We start from the raw sequence: 17198 nt of genomic DNA, 5'->3' as shown, positions 1-17198 counted from the left end.
GTGTAGACGGAGCACTGATCCAGGCAAAAATCACTCTGTGGCCCGTAAAAAAAACGTAGTTTTATTGAAGTCTCATGGACAAACAAGTGTGCGCACCATCATGTTTCGCGCTCCCCAGCGCTTTATCAAGGTGCATGAAGCAGATAAAGGATCAAAAGCATTCTATGAGACACTTTAGATTGCAAAACTCGGACAAAACTAATATTAAAATACAGCACCAGCTTTATCAATGGGAGGGTGGTGGGGAGGGTGGAAATATGTACGCTAAAGTTTGTTGGACTGCAAAACTGGACTATCTCCAGATTTATTAGAGGGAAAATTCCAATTGCTTTATATTGGATCCCTTTTATTTGATAAATCTGTTGGTTTGTTTTTTTGCCCTGGTTTAACCCCTGCTTTCCTGCCTTGAGAATCTATTTAGTAGATCCATTCGATCTTTGATAAATGTAGTGCTGTTCTATATTTTCACCTAGTAAACTGCTTTCTTAGATTGTGGAGAGCAACTGTGCATGGAACACGACAGGAACGCTCATGTTAGTAGGAAACTCACAATGGACTCCCCTTTCCTCAGGGTCTCCGATTGACATCACTAACTTCTTCGCTAATTCAGTCTCCAACGTGATCTGCTCCATCATCTACGGGAGTCGGTTTGACTATGAGGACAAGAGGCTTCTGACCATAACTGGAAGCGTCAATAAGAACTTTAACATCATGAGCAGCAAATGGGGGACGGTTGGTACAGTAGATAGGGACTGTCAGGGAAGGACTATTGATTATTACTCCCCAGATTTGGGAGGGAGACTTCAAAATGTACATGCAGCTGTAAAGTGGTGAATTTCTTCTTAAATACAGTATAATAATGATGTTATTAATAATAATAATTAATAATAATATTAATAAAAGTAATTATAGTAACAATAATAAGGTAAATCATTGTATTAATAAGAAGTTGATTATTATTAAGAATAATAATAATCAAAGCAATAATACTGTAGTAATGAGATTTATCATAGTAATAATAAGTTTAATCAACTTAATAATAATATTAATAGTGATAATAGTGATGATAATAAGATGATTATAGAAATATTAAAAAAATAATAGTGATAATATTCATAGCAATCAAAGTAATAATACAATTATTAAGAATATTATTATTTACAGAAATCATAGCAAAGATTTGCCATATTAATTATAAGAATAATAATAGCAATATTAATCATTTTAATAATAGTAATATGAATAATAAGCATATCAGAGGATTGTGTCTGTAAGATTCTGCAATTTTTTGTCTGCCTGCTTCTCTCCAGCTGTACAACATGTATCCTGGCCTGATGGATTATCTGCCAGGTCCCCATAAGAGAATATACACAAACTTCCACGACATCACAAAACTCACCATGGAAAGTATCAAATACCACGAGGAGACCATCGATCCCAGCTGTCCCCGTGATTACATTGACTGCTTCCTCATAAAGATAAAGCAGGTGAGGAATGCCCAATTCTACTAACAACAATACTCTGCTGGGTGAACTCTTAACTGGAACTGATGCAGTTTTACAAACGTGGGGAGGAGGGGATAGTCATTGAGAGAAGATTAAAGGGGCAAACCCTCCTAGAAACAAAGTGAACTAAAGCTAGTGACATGTTTAAGTGGTATCATCTGTGTAATAGATACATTTAACCATATTTGATAGCTATAAGTTTTTTATTTTGCAGTTTGATTTGGAATAGGTTTGATTTCCTTTGGCTACTCCCTTTTGTGAAATGTCACTATGTTTTCAGCAAGTGCTTGTGCAGCCAGAATTCCTCCTCCTCAACCTTCCTTAACTTTATTGGTTCTCTGATAAGGACAGGGTGGAATGAGTAAAGAAAACACCTGATACACAAACACTTCACAATTCCATGGCTCAAAAGAATTTCAACTGGCCAACTACACGTGATTGAACCTTTAAGACATGATTACAAGGAGACTAAAAGGGGAGTTACAAAGGCCGGGGTCATGAATGCGCTATGTATGTATGTATGTCTTTATTTATATAGCGCCATTAATGTACATAGGGCTTCACAGCAGTAATACATGTGACAATCATATAAATAACAAATAACTACAAAGAACACATCATGGGAATAAGTGCATCAGACATAAAAGTAACATTGTGGAAGAGGAGTCCCTGCTCTGAAGATGTAATTGGTAGGGAAAACATACAGAGACAGTAAGAGGGCATTCTGGTAAGTGCGTCTGCAAGGGGCCAAGCTTTATGTATCGTGTGTATAGTATTAGCCACAGTGTGTAATGGTTATGATCACCACAAACCTTGAACGGACCGCGGGGCTGAGGTGGAGAGAGATATACACTGACCTTAGACCATGAAGCCGGATCTGGGTTGCGAAATCCATGGTTAAATGTAGTCAGATCAGGACTGGAGAAGGTAGACAAGCCAGGGTCAGGGCAGGTGTCACAGGAGCGAAGGTTGCGGTCACGAGCTGAGGTCATCATACGGAAAACAAGGAAGTAGTCGCTTCAGCTTAGAGAGCAGGAACAGGAACTACTGCTTCAGCGTAGAGAGCAGGAACCGGAACTGTGCCACTTCAGCGCATAGAGCAGGAAACAGTAACTGGGGATGCAGTGCTTCAGCACAGAACAGCTCCCCCTAGCCGGGTACAGCTGTGAGTAGTGGAGGCTACTGGAAGCAGGAAGATTGCAGAAGGAGTAGTACAGGATCCATTGCTTCAACACAGGATAGCATCCCCTAACAGGGTAAATCTGAGAGTGGTGCAGGCCACTGGAAGGTCGCTGGGAACAAGAACTGCAGACAGGACAAGAAACACTGAGGGCTTCAGGGTAACTGCTTCAAGCGGTGGAGTCTGCAAGTAGCACGGAGGATCCAATGCTTCAGCACAGAACAGCACCCCTTAGCCGGGTACAGATGAGAGTGGTGGAGGCCACTGGAAGGTCACTGGGAACAGGAACTGCAGACAGGACAAGAAACAATGAGGGCTTCAGTGTAACCGCTTCAGCGTGGCGGAGCCTGCCAGAAACTAGGAACTATGGCAGGAAAGCCAAGCAGGTCAAACAGAGGTGCTGTGGCAAGCACAGTTACTTGAGACAGTTTATGTTCAGCAATGAGGAAATTGGAGAGCCCAGTATAAGAAGGGCGGGGAGCCAATCAAAGGACAGGGGTGTGAGGGAATTCCTCCAATAATGGAGCACAGAGACAGAGCTGCACAGGATGCATCCAGACTGCAGTGATTGCAGGAGCAGGGGATGCTGATTTCAGAAACAAGGGGGAGTTGTCTAGAAGCTCAATAATTCTGTAAGGTATAGGTTTCAGCCAAACCCAGGAGCAGATTCCTTACACAGTACTACTCATATGCTTCTTAAAGCAAGTGTGTCTTAGGGTGGTTCTTAAAGGTGGATAGAGAGGGTGCTAGTCGGGTATTGAGGGGAAGGGCATTCCAGAGGTGTGGGGCAGTCAAAAGGTTTAAGGCGGGAGAGGGCTTTAGATACAAAAGGGGATAGAGAGAAGACAGTCGGGATGGTGCATAGTGAGGAATTAGGGCTAAGATGTAAGGAAGAGCAGAAGAGTGTAAAGCTTTAAAAGTGAGGAGGAGAATTGAGTGTGGGATGCGTGATTTTATAGGAAGCCAGGAGAGTGGTTTCAGCAGGGGAGATGCTGAGACACATTTAGGAAAGAGTAGAGTAATTCTGGCAGCAGCGTTTAAGATTGTAGGGGAGACTGCTGAGAGGCAGGAAGGCCAGGCAGCAGGAGGTTACAGTTATCGAGACAGGAAAGAATGAGGGCCTATGTCAGAGTTTTAGCAGTTGATCAAAAGATGAAAGGGCGCATCACGCCCATATTGGCAATATCTACCATTGACTTTAATTCGGCCACAACGTAATTCAGACGAAACAGGGAAGGAGTGAGGATAGAGTAACAGTAGAATAACAGAGTCACCGAAAAGTGGCAGTTACTGTAACAAACAGAAAAGGGCTAGTAATGATATAGAGACAGAGCTTAAGAATCAGGGGCAGAAGGACAGATATAGACCGAAAAGAAAGGACAGAGACCAAAAAAGGACAGGGGGCAATGATAAAGATTACATGCAGTTTTAAAATAAACCTTCTTGTGCCTCCTTTGGCACTGAATGGGGTTTATGTATTTTCGAGTGCAATGTCTATGATGTTTACACAAAACTATTTTCAGAATGCCAGTGTCCTGTACCTTTTGTTTCCCACACCCCTTCACTGTGAGAGCAGAATAGTCTATGAGGTCCTTCCATTCAGTTGCCCACTAATTCACTCACATCCCCTTTCTAGGAGAAGGACAATCCTAACCCAGTCTTTTATACCAAGTCACTGGTGATGACCATTCAAAACCTGCTGTTCGGAGGGACAGAGGCAGTCAGCACAACGCTTAGATATGGATTCCTGGTTCTCTTGAAATATCCAGAAATAGCAGGTAATCAAGAGCACCAGTTACAGCTCTATTATCACACCATGTTCCACTGGAAACTTAGAGCCTCATGCAGTAAGCACCGATAAGCTGTTTATCGCCATTTTTTCGGCAAATTTGCCCTCCCGATTCAGTAAGCGCCGATAAGTGGGAATTATCGGCACTTATCGGCACTTTTTGAACTCGGCTGAATTCAAGTAGCCCCGATCAGCTTTTCGCTTTTTTTTCCAGAATGGAGAGTTTTTCAGCAATCCAGCCCGCCAACTAAAGTTGGTAAGTTGGTGGAGGAGAAGCATCGGCAAGGTCGACACTTAGAAAACAATCAGGCCTTTTTCCTGCCTGGGATTGATGTCGGGGGTCTCCGGAGCTGATACCCACACCGGAGCCCCACGTCATGCATCCGAGGCAGGAAAAATGCATGTACAGCCCACTTCATTACCTTAGCGGCTAACCGCTAAGGCAATGAAGGGGTTAACCCACCGTGCCAGCTTTATTGTGGGTAGCGGGGGTGGGTGAAGGGGGTAATTGGCCCTTGGTGTTTTTTTAGGGCTTACGGGGGGGTTGCGGGTGCACTTAACCCCTTCACGACCGTAGCAGTTAATACCGCTATGGTCATGAAGAGGTTAAGGCCTCCCGCAACCAACCCGCAAGCCCTAAACAACCACCGTTGGGGCTAATACCCCCTTCACCCACACCGCGCACCCACAATAAAAAATAATCACACACAGCAGCCCCACACTAAATAAATAAATGAATATAAATAAATATATATATATATATATATATATATGTAGAGGTATCAGTACCGTGTTAGGCGAGCTTCAATAATCAAAAAATAAATAGATGATACCGTTCTTTGGCTAACGAAATGCTTTTATTTGTGCGAGCTTTCGAGATACACTGATATCTTCTTCCGGCGATGTTACTATAGGCCGGCGGTATACATACTTATAAAGAAATACCCCCCCCCCCCCTTAACACATACAGTATAGTAATGGCCACAATTACTACTATCCACAAATGGATAATAGTGAATGTGCCCATTTTAAATACATAAACACCAATCAATACATTAAATACATATAGTACTCACCCATGTCCGGCTGCCACGATGAAGGCCATCCTCCTCTTCATCCTGCCCATGCCCCCTCCGCTGATGCAAAACAGACACAAGAATGAAAACATCAAATGTAATGTCCCCTAACCCCTTAATCACCATAGCGGTTATAAACCTCTACAGTCATTAAGGGGTTAACCCACCCTCACCCACCACTCGGGACGCCTACATACCCTCCCACACTAACCCCCCCACCCCGTGAGGCCTAATCACCCTCACCCACTACCCACAAGGGAGGCCTACCCACATACCGTTGGGGAAAATACCCACACCCCACCCGCAGTACCCACAATAAAACAATACACAGCCCAACAATAAGCATCATTCTATTTATTAAATACATTAGGGCGCACCACAGACCTGAGTTGTATTAAATCATGGTCCTAGAGTGCGCAGACATACAACATATAAAAGTTTATTGGAACATAATAGACTAAAATACTACATAAATAACCTTAAAATCATGAAGCTCCTAGTGCCTCTCTAATGCTAGAAATAGTTAGCTGTGTGTCAAATGAGGAAAGAGATATAACTGTAACTCATTCAGCTTTGCGTTCCCCAGGAAAAACTCCTCTTGAAAGAATCATTGGGTAAGGTATTAATATACCTGTGATTTAACCCTGATTTGGTAAGAGGAGATATTTCTAAGGTGTAGTGCTTGGTATGGATTAACCTGTTGCACACCTATATGTATAATTTATATAGGTATGCAGGGATAGTGTCAAGGGGAAGTCATGTCTGATGTGATGATTTAAACAGTTATGGTATAGAGTTATATCTGGTTGTATCTACACAGATGATAATGAGACGGCTGGCCTTCATAGGCGTAGTGCTGAGTGTCAAAGGTATTAAACGCGAACCTAGTGACTAATTTATTTGGTATATTGTAGTAACCAGTGTTACTGTGTATGCCCACGAATAATAGCCATAAATGGTTAGAGAGATCCTCTCAATAGTAGATCTCTGATGTCTATTACCATCCACGGTAGTGTATGGGGTCACTATAGGTTTTATCTAGTGACTCCGTGTGTCTGGGATAATAAGTTTACCCTATTAACTCTTGTATTCTGTACCCCGCAGAGCGGAAGTGTATTGTGGTCATAGCCACTGACTTTAATAAGTGCGGCCGAATATGCTCCCAAGTGGAGTGCGCGATGGCGTGCAGTAAAAATACCACAATTGTGTACAGGTGAGTGTATAGGGTAACGTAACTGCCAGTGGTCAATGGCTATTTCGTGATTCACAATATGCCACTATAATATATTGTTGGATATAGGGGCTGTACATAGCAGATGTCAATATAGACAGTACAGCTAAAGACTTAATTGTCTGCATGTTCTATGTCCGTTGTGGTAGCATTATATACTGAACTGATGTTACTCTGCATATAGAGTCCCGTCGGCTGCTTGCTGTCAAAACCTAAGGCAGACTGGAATGCCAGTGAGTGTTTGGTGTTCGTGTCTAGTAGTGATATATACACGATGTAGCGCGGGGACCACCAGGTGCACAGCCACTTTTCGAGAAATAAAAATCAGAAAACTTGGCTGTCTATTAAAGGTTTTTTTAAGTGCCATCATTGCAAGGCCTGTGATTTTATGAGAGAGGGTTCCACATTCACCAACACACAGAATAATTAAACGTACCCAATTAAAACCTTCATTAACTGTAAAACCACAGGACTTATCTACGTGATCACCTGCTCCTGTGGCCTGAAGTATGTGGGTAAAACGAAGCGGGAACTGAGAAAAAGAGTCCTTGAACACCTGGGCTCCATTCGCAACTCTACAGACACCCCAGTTTCAAGACATGTGCGAAATGTACATGATGGAGACCATAGTACCCTTACTTTTCAGGGAATTGACCATATTGCAACACATATCAGAAAAGGCAATTGGGATAAGAAGCTATTACAGTGTGAGGCAAGGTGGATTTATCTATTAAACACGCACTATCCAGCAGGGCTCAATTAAGGTTTTGTTTATACACCTTTCCTGTAAAATTTATTACAGATATCTCCATCAGCATGTGTACATTTACTGTCTTGGACCACTCTCCCTCAATCACAATAATTACAGAAATTATGAAAACTTTCAATATCCTTTTATGGGCCCACCACAGAGCATTAAGTCCTGGTCCCCTTTTTGCCTATATCATGTAGACCTCACAGACGATAAGGATCATTAACAGACCTCCCTTTACTGCATTAAAACATTTTTTGCAGGTATCAACGGGTCTCTGGTAATTTCATTGTTCACCTAAATGACAACTTTGTCAGTTTTCTAGACTTGGTCCCTTATCTGCACAATTTTACCCATACTGCAAGCTGCAGTACACCCGCACCACCACTACCACAGCAATGTTCTAAACAGCGTCTCACGGTTGCCAAGGCAACGGATACATATAAAGGGGCCGACAGAGACGCGGCAACGCCCACCCCAGAAGAAGTCGCTCTAGGCGACGAAACGGACGTCACGTCGGGTTTTATATTGCTATGGTGCAATCTTAAGTCTCAATATGAAGTTGTCCTAATGCCTGCAATACCTCTACTTGAGGAATATATATATGTTTAATCATGCCGGTCCTTACCTTCATGACAGTATCTCTCAGGCGGCAATATCCACGTGACTTTACAGAAGTCGCGAGTTTATACTGACGCCACACCGCCCGGCTAAACTTAAATACGAGTGTAATCCAGTGTTTTATAAGAGCCGGAGTGACACACGGCACTGAGCGTGGTGTTACATTCACCTAAGTTTCACTTCTGCATATTGCCTGTGATTGTATCCACATACGATGTGAGGTGCACTGAGGGTTAAATCACCACCACTAATTGATTTCTATACAACCTGTCCCGCAAGCAATAAAGCAGCTCCAGCGCTACAACGTGTATATATCACTACAAGACACGAACACCAAACACTGACTGGCATTCCAGTCTGCCTTAGGTTGTGACAGCAAGCAGCCGATGGGACTCTATATGCAGAGTAACATCAGTTCAGTATATAACGCTACCACAACGGACATAGAACATGCAGACAATTAAGTCTTTAGCTGTACTGTCTATATTGACATCTGCTATGTACAGCCATCGCGCAGTCACTCCACTTTGGAGCATATTCGGCCGCACTTATTAAAGTCAGTGGCTATTGTCACGGTGAGATTATGGCAGGCTGTATAAGTCACACATAAATATATATAACAGATGATATATATTATCACTGGGTCTGAACTGGGACGAGTCTTAGATATAATAAAGTATATTTATTCCTTTGGATAGGTGAACACACGAATAATACAGTAACAAATAAGAAGTACACTTACTTTGGGGTTGGGGAAGGAGAAGTATGTAGCATAGCAATTCTCTGGCAATCAGGTAGCATTCAGATGATAAATTGAAGACGAAGGATACAGGGGGAACATCAGTTTATAAACCTTTTGTGCCCTATCCTTAACATTGAGTACCTGGGATTGGTTCTCAATTACCTCTAGCCAGTAGTTAACGTGGGAACACTTTTTGACCCATGCCCCCCGGCTACTTGGTATATGCGCAGTAGAGCTCGGGGGTCCCATTTCTATAACCCCTCCTCTATATCAGGAATGCCAGCTAGTCTACAAAATGGAGTACCTGGCAGGAAATTCTTTGTTGTGAGGTGTGAAATGGAAAACTTGAAGACTGCTCTGGTTTGAGTAGTCTCCACCCTCATGCAAACAGTGGAGGTGACAAAATCCTTTGAAACATACTCAGGCCCTAGACATTGGGTCGCCTTTCTGGCCATATGCTACCCTGGTATGCAAAGGAATTTCCTCTGAGTTTTACCCATATCTCAGAATACAGTAAGTTGGATAAAACATGAACATATTAAAATATCCGGTTCCTTTGGGTCCAGCAGGTCCAAACATCCAAGTTCTCAATGCCAGAACTGGGACACCCTATGGTCCAATTTGCGACCTGCTACGACATGGGAAACCGGAGATACACAAATACACTTTAAACCGTTTTACATTTTTAATACATAAAACTCCGCTGTAAATGAAATCACGGTTTTTCACTAAATCCCCATTGAAAACAACGGGCTTCGCCGCCATAGACTTTCAATGGCAAACCGCCGCCATTGGCGGCTATGGGAATCCCCGCCATAGACTTTCAACGGGGCGATGCCCCCGTTGAAGTCAATGGGAGTTTTCCGCCGTAGCCGATCAATGGGGTTTGGCCGCCAATGGAGTCTATGGGAAAAATCCCAAACTTTCAAGGGGGTCCATACTCCGTCGGGTTTGTCCAAGAGGGTCAAGGATGGTTCTGCAGTGATGCCGGAGAAGTGGCTACAGATACCCCAAACCCTGACTCCCTGGACCCTCCGGAACCGGAGCTATGGAATACCAAAATTCAGCTTTTCACACTTAGCAGTTTTCCTGAGCCCGTGCGGCCGCTGCCATTGGAACCTATGGCGCGGCCCGCTCTTATGGGTTTGACCCTTATCGGGGGTCCAGGATACGGGGACCCGGTTGTGGTCGAGTGGGGGGAAGTCTAGGAACTAGGGACAGAAAGAATTTTATTTCTAGGACCCCTAGAACTGTTTATTCCCACGCCACTTGTCGTTGAACTTGACTTGTAAGTGATCAAAGCTCTCCTATTGAAAATGTATCCGCTTTGCGGTTAAGCGGTTTGGAAGGCAGCCAACTCGTTCCTGGAAAGCGCTTTCGAGGATTTCTCCATTGAAGTCAATGAGCCCATTGACTTACAATGCGAAACCGCCGCTCTTCCTTTCGGACGCCATCTGCTGGTCTTCTCCGGAACAGGACTCCACAGCAAGATTCACCATTAGAAAGCATTGAGCCCTAATGGCGGCCTATGGGAACCTGCAAAATGCTATAATCATTAAAGGACTATTAACCCTTGTGTTCCCGGATGGATGCTAGTGTGTGTGATGCGACACTGCCTAAACCAGATGTTATAACAGAACAGGGGAACAGGGGAATACACATTTACATGTCATAACAGGGGTAAAATCACAGTCCTGGACCTCAGCCCAGTTAACTCCTTGTCTCCCTGGTGAGGTCATGGGATGGCCAAATGGGGTGTAACCCCTTTAATACCGGGCCACCCCCATTCTCCCTCTACACCTCCCCTTCTTAATGGGTGACCTGTGGCCCACTGGCCCTAACGGGGAGTGGGGCACTGCTGGCACCATTAATGAACTCAGTCTCAGAGGGATAGTCCTGGCGTGAAAGACCATCAGCATTGCTGTTTTCACTGCCCTTTTTGTGTTGAATGGTAAATTCGAATTATTGCAAGGCCAAGCTCCATCTCAGCAACTTGGCATTCTCCCCTGATACCCTCTGTAGCCAACTCAGGGGATTGTGGTCGGTGATGACCGTGAAAGCCCTCCCATATACATAGGGCTGAAGCTTTTTGAGTGCCCACACAATGGCCAAGCACTCTTTCTCAATGGTGGCATATGCCACTTCCCTGGGGAGCAGTTTGCAACTTAGATACACTACAGGGTGTTCTTTGCCGTCGTCCCCCACCTGGCTCACCCTGGCCCCAACACCAAAGTCTGAGGCATCAGTCTGAATAAGAAAATGCTTGGTATAGTCTGGAGCAGCCAGTATGGGGGCTCAAGCAAGCGCAGTTTTCAGGGCCTGGAAAGCATTTTCACAGGCAGGAGACCAGGTAATAAGCACAGGCAGTTGCTTCTTGGTCAGATCAGTCAGGGGTTTGGCCAGGGCGCTGTACTGTAGGAAAAATTTCCTATAGTACCCTGCGGTGCCCAAAAATGCCATGACCTGTTTCTTGGTTTTTGGAACAGGCCACTCAACTATGGCTTCTACCTTGGCTGGCTCTGGCTTGAGATGCCCTCCACCCACCCTGTGCCCTAAGTACAGGACTTCTGCCATCCCTACCATACACTTAGTGGGTTTTAAGGTAAGCCCAGCCTCCCTGATCCTCCCCAGCACCGCAGACACATGTCCTATGTGGGATTCCCAGGAATTACTAAAGACAGCAATGTCATCTAAGTAAGCCCTGGCATAGCTCTGCATCCCTTCCAGTAACCTATTGACCAGGCGTTGGAAGGTAGCCAGGGCATTCTTCATCCCAAATGGCATCACCAAAAACTCATAGAGGCCACTTGGAGTGATGAATGCTGACTTCTCCCTAGCCTCCAGGGTCAGGGGGATTTGCCAATAGCCTTTGCTCAAATCAGTGGTGGTCAGATACTTTGCCCCTGCGAGTTCATCTAGTAACTCATCCATGCGGGGCATGGGGTAAGCATCTGACACCATCCCAGCGTTGAGCAACCGGTAGTCCACACAAAACCTGGTGGTCTTGTCCTTTTTAGGAACTAGGACTACTGGACTTGCCCAAGGGCTCTGGGACGGAGTAATTACCCTAGGGTCAGCATCTCCTCAATCTCTCTCTCCATACTGGTCTTGACCTCTGCTGACACTCTATAAGCGTGCTTATGCAGAGGCTGCAGGTCCACTGTGTGTACTGGGTGTTTAGTGAGATGGGTGGTCCCTGGCATGTCAGTGAAGAGGGTGCTATACTGAGCTAGCATGTTCCTGGCTTCTCCCTTCTGCATAGCACTCAACTGTGCCCCTATATCTACTTGCTCTACAGTGTTTCCCTGCCTTGCCTCCCCTAGGAGATCAGGCAAAGCATTGCTCGCCGGATATTCCAGCAGTGGGCTACAAATGGCCAGCACTGCTCCCATACTCGGTGTTCTGTACTCTTTCAACATGTTGATGTGGTATGTCTTGTGCCTCTCAGGCGCTAACCTGTACAACATAGTTGCACTCATTCACCTTTCGGATAACCGAGTACGGTCCCGACCAGGCAGCCATCAGCTTGTTCTCCCGAGTGGGTTTGAGAACAAGCACCTGCTGTCCTGGGATGAATTCTCTACTACGGGCCTGCTGGTCATACCATCGCTTCTGCTTGGTCTGAGCAGCCCTGAGGTGGTCCTGGGCCACCCCCATGAGCATCTCTAACCGGTCTCTGAGATCTACTACATACTGGATCACTGAAGCATCAGTAGCAGTAGTCTCCCCTTCCCATCCCTCACGGAATAGGTCCAGAGGTCCACGTACCCTGCGGCCATATAGTAGCTCGAAGGGGGAGAAGCCTGTAGATTCTTGCGGTACCTCTCGGTATGCAAACAGCAAGTGCTGCAGGTGAATCTCCCAGTCTTTCCCATCCGCCTCTATAAATGTCCGAAGCATCTGCTTCAGGGTCCCGTTGAACCTTTCACATAATCCGTTTGTCTGGGGATGGTATGGGGTAGTGCGCCGGTGCTGTACACCGCATGCATCCCATAGACAATGTAACAGTTCACTCATGTACTGCGACCCCTGATCTGTTAGGATCTCACTAGGGAAACCTACCCTAGCAAAAATGTTCAGCAAAGCTGCTGCCACTGTCTTGGCACTTATGGTGCCAAGCGCTACTGCCTCGGGGTACCGGGTGGAAAAATCCACCACCGTGAGGATGTAGCGCTTCCCTGATCTGCTAGGAATCATGAGGGGTCCTATCAGGTGCATCGCTACCTTCTGGAAGGGTTCCCCTATTATCGGTAGGGGTTTCAGGGGTGCCTTCACATGGTCGCCCACCTTACCTACTCGCTGGCAGGCATCACAAGACCGGCAGAAATTGCTTGCATCTCGGGATGTCCCCGGCCAGTAGAAACGCTGCAATAACCGGGCTCGCGTCCTGTTGACCCCCTGATGTACCGCTAGCGGAATAGAGTGAGCTACCCGTAACAATTGCTGTCGGTACCCCTGGGGCACTACTAGCTGTCGCTTACCGGTCAATCCCTCCTCTATCCCCGGGTTCCCTTCTTCTCTGTACAGGAGTCCCTTATGCCATAGGCAGTGCTCAGTGCCCTCCCCTGCCTGAGATTCGGACGCCCGAAGTCTCACGCCGGCCAGGGTAGGGTCTGCCTTCACTGCCTCCCTAAACTGGTCTCCTAAGTCTGGCCACCCCCCAGTCATGTCATTGTCAGGGGAAGGGGACAAGGTAAGGGGGAACAGTAAGTCAGCCTGTGGTTGCAACTGGTCCTGGCTTACCTCCCCGGGCTCCTCTGCGCCCTCCGCTAACGTTGGTCCCAAAGGCTGGGGGACTGGAGCGGCCGCCGCCGGCATTGCCGCGGTCTGGCTCTGGGTAACCACCGCTACTGCAGCGGGCTGGGGCACACGGTCGTAGGTGCAGGTCATCGGTCCCAGGTCGTTGCCCAAAAGAATGTCGGCATCCAAACCGGGTAAAACCCCCACCTCCCGCACACCCTTGCCCACCCCCCAATCCAAAAAGATGCGGGCCACCTGCAGGAAACGTGGCTCTCCGTTGGCCACAGTGATCTGCATCCCAGGGCCTGGGATCAATTCCTCTGGCCGGACCATATCAGGTCGGACCAGGGTCACTGCGGCTCCTGAATCCAGCAAGCCGACTGCTTGCCGGTCACCGACTGTGACTGGGGTAAGATGTTTGCTCCGGCCGTCTGTCTGCTGCAGGTCTGCGCCAAGATGTCCTCCGCTCCTGGCTGTAGGCACCGATGAAACCGGGATAGGGGTTACATGGGACGTCTCGCTGGGAGTTGTTTCCATGACCGGTCCTGGTTCTTTGGTGGAAGCCACCCGCACGCGGGCTACCGGCTTTGCAGCTGGGGTGCATTGCCCTCGATAGGGTCCGTTGGAACGCAGGGGTTCTGGGCAATCTGGTCTGAGGTGACCAGTGCTGTTAGAATTGTAGCACCGGTGTTCATGCCGGAGCTCTCCCGCCTTCTGTGACCCGCTGCCCGCAGGCAGCTTTTGGGTCCACTGGGGGGTACTCACAGCTTTCTTGGCCGGCGCCGGTGGGGTTACCGCTTTGGCTGGTACCTTGGCGGTCATCTGGGACCGGCTGACCACATAGTCATCGGCCATCCTCGCCGCCTCGGTGTAGGTCTTGGGCTTTTTATCATACACAAAAGCCCTCACCGCCGGCGGGCACTGCTGCATGAGCTGCTCCTGAAAGATGAGGTCCAGCAGGCGTTGGTAAGTCCTGGCCTCAGAGCCCTCCACCCAGTGTAACCCGTTTAAAGCCATGCGGGTCACATAAGTGACATAGGTCTCCTGAGGGTACCTCTCCTCCAGCCGGAACTTACCCCGGTAAGCTTCGGGGGTAAAACCGTGCTGGAATAGCAAAAGTTCTTTCAGGTGGTCATAGTCATCAGCAAACTCGTCTGTAAGTGCCGTCAAGGTCTGCTTAGCCAAGCCGGAGAGTAGCGGGTCCAGGCGTGCAACCCTATGCTCGGGAAGCACCTTGTACCGCCGGCACTGCGTTTCAAAGTTCCTTAGAAACATGTCCATCCGATCAGTGCCTTCCACATACTTGGTTAGACTGTGCTTGTCCAGTTGGAGTTCATCTATGCAGGGTTGGACCGGGGGGCAATAAGCGGGCCTGTTCACTACCATTGAGAGAAACTTTAGCCGCTGTCCCTCGGCCTCCCCACGTGGTGATCAGTGCCAACATTTCGGGGGTAAACGGACTGGTGGTTGCAGCCATCAGTGCCACTCTTGTCACACTTGGCCCAGGAGGTGCACTTGTCCCCTCCCCGGGATCCTGCCGCTCCGGCACTGGGTCCAGTCCCTGATCTCCGGGCGCCTGTACAAGGGCAAGCTGAGTCGTATCCTGGGACTCTGCAAGCTCGGCTTCATGTGCTGTGATTGCCTCAATCATGTCCTCGACCTCCTGGTTTACGTATTCCAGTCCATAGGCACGGCACTTGTCTTTTAGCTGATTTCTAGTTTTCAGGTAATAGGCGTTCTCCGCTTCACTCATGGTTCTGGATCGCAGCAGGTGAGGTGGTGTGACAACTTGCGTTACTTGTTGCACTAACATGTGTTCAATATCTTTAGACCCAGGAACTCGCAATTACCATTGAGTCCCCACTATATTACAGTATCCTGCAGAACACTAGTAATACAGGTCCAGTTCAATCCCGCCGCTGCCACCAGTTAATTATACAAGCCTGTCACGGTGAGATTATGGCAGGCTGTATAAATCACACATAAATATATATAACAGATGATATATATTTATCACTGGGTCTGAACTGGGACGAGTCTTAGATATAATAAAGTATATTTATTGCTTTGGATAGGTGAACACACGAATAATACAGTAACAAACAAGAAGTACACTTACTTTAGGGTTGGGGAAGGAGAAGTATGTAGCATAGCAATTCTCTGGCAATCAGGTAGCATTCAGATGATAAATTGAAGACGAAGGATACAGGGGGAACATCAGTTTATAAACCTTTTGTGCCCTATCCTTAACATTGAGTACCTGGGATTGGTTCTCAATTACCTCTAGCCAGTAGTTAACGTGGGAACACTTTTTGACCCATGCCCCCCGGCTAGTTGGTATATGCGCAGTAGAGCTCGGGAGTCCCATTTCTATAACCCCTCCTCTATATCAGGAATGCCAGCTAGTCTACCAAATGGAGTACCTGGCAGGAAATCCTTTGTTGTGATGTGTGAAATGGAACACTTGAAGATTGCTCTGGTTTGAGTAGTCTCCACCCTCATGCAAACAGTGGAGGTGACAAAATCCTTTGAAACATACTCAGGCCCTAGACATTGGGTCGCCTTTCTGGCCATATGCTACCCTGGTATGCAAAGGAATTTCCTCTGAGTTTTACCCATATCTCAGAATACAGTAAGTTGGATAAAACATGAACATATTAAAATATCCGGTTCCTTTGGTTCCAGCAGGTCCAAACTTCCCAGTTCTCAATGCCTGAACTGGGACACCCTATGGTCCAATTTGCGACCTGCTATGACCTGGGAAACCGGAGATACACAAATACACTTAAAACCGTTTTACATTTTAATACATAAAACTCCGCTGTAAATGAAATCATGGTTTTTCACTAAATCCCCATTGAAAACAACGGGCTTCGCCGCCATAGACTTTCAATGGCAAACCGCCGCCATTGGCGGCTATTGGAATCCCCGCCATAGACTTTCAACGGGGCGATGCCGCCGTTGAAGTCAATGGGAGTTTTCCGCCGTAGCCGATCAATGGGGTTTGGCCACCATTGGAGTATATGGGAAAAATCCCGAACTTTCAAGGGGGTCCATACTCCGTCGGGTTGGTCCAAGAGGGTCAAGGATGGTTCTGCAGTGATGCCGGAGCAGTGGCTACAGATACCCCAAACCCTGACTCCCTGGACCCTCCGGAACCGGAGCTATGAAATACCAAAATTCAGCTTTTCACACTTAGCCGTTTTCCTGAGCCAGTTCGGCCGCCACCATTGGAACCTATGGCGTGGCCCGCTCTTATGGGTTCGACCCTTATCGGGTGTCCAGGATATGGGGACCCGGTTGTGGTCGAAGTCTAGGAACTAGGGACAGAAAGAATGTATTTCTAGGACCCCTAGAACTGTTTATTCCCACGCCACTTGTCGTTGAACTTGACTTGTAAGTGATCAAAGCTCTCCTATTGAAAATGTATCCGTCTTGCGGTTAAGCGGTTTGGAAGGCAGCCAACTCGTTCCTGGAAAGCGCTTTCGAGGATTTCTCCATTGAAGTCAATGAGCCCATTGACTTACAGTGCGAAACCACCGCTCTTCCTTTCAGACGCCATC

General features: G+C 47.0%; 1 protein-coding gene across 2 annotated transcripts in view; it reads left to right on the top strand.

Moving 5' to 3' along the window:
• The window catches only part of LOC142498730 (cytochrome P450 2F3-like), a 77392-nt gene that overhangs the window by 18215 nt on the left and 41979 nt on the right, over window positions 1-17198 (top strand). For both annotated transcript variants that reach the window (XM_075607064.1, XM_075607065.1), the window contains 3 exons: window positions 572-732; window positions 1311-1487; window positions 4322-4463. In XM_075607064.1, coding sequence (XP_075463179.1) covers window positions 572-732; window positions 1311-1487; window positions 4322-4463 — 480 coding nt within the window. The remainder of the gene's footprint in view (window positions 1-571; window positions 733-1310; window positions 1488-4321; window positions 4464-17198) is intronic.

Source organism: Ascaphus truei, chromosome 7, assembly GCF_040206685.1.
Source record: "Ascaphus truei isolate aAscTru1 chromosome 7, aAscTru1.hap1, whole genome shotgun sequence".
Taxonomy (NCBI): Eukaryota; Metazoa; Chordata; class Amphibia; order Anura; family Ascaphidae; genus Ascaphus; species Ascaphus truei.
This window is presented reverse-complemented; position numbering and strand designations above follow the sequence as displayed.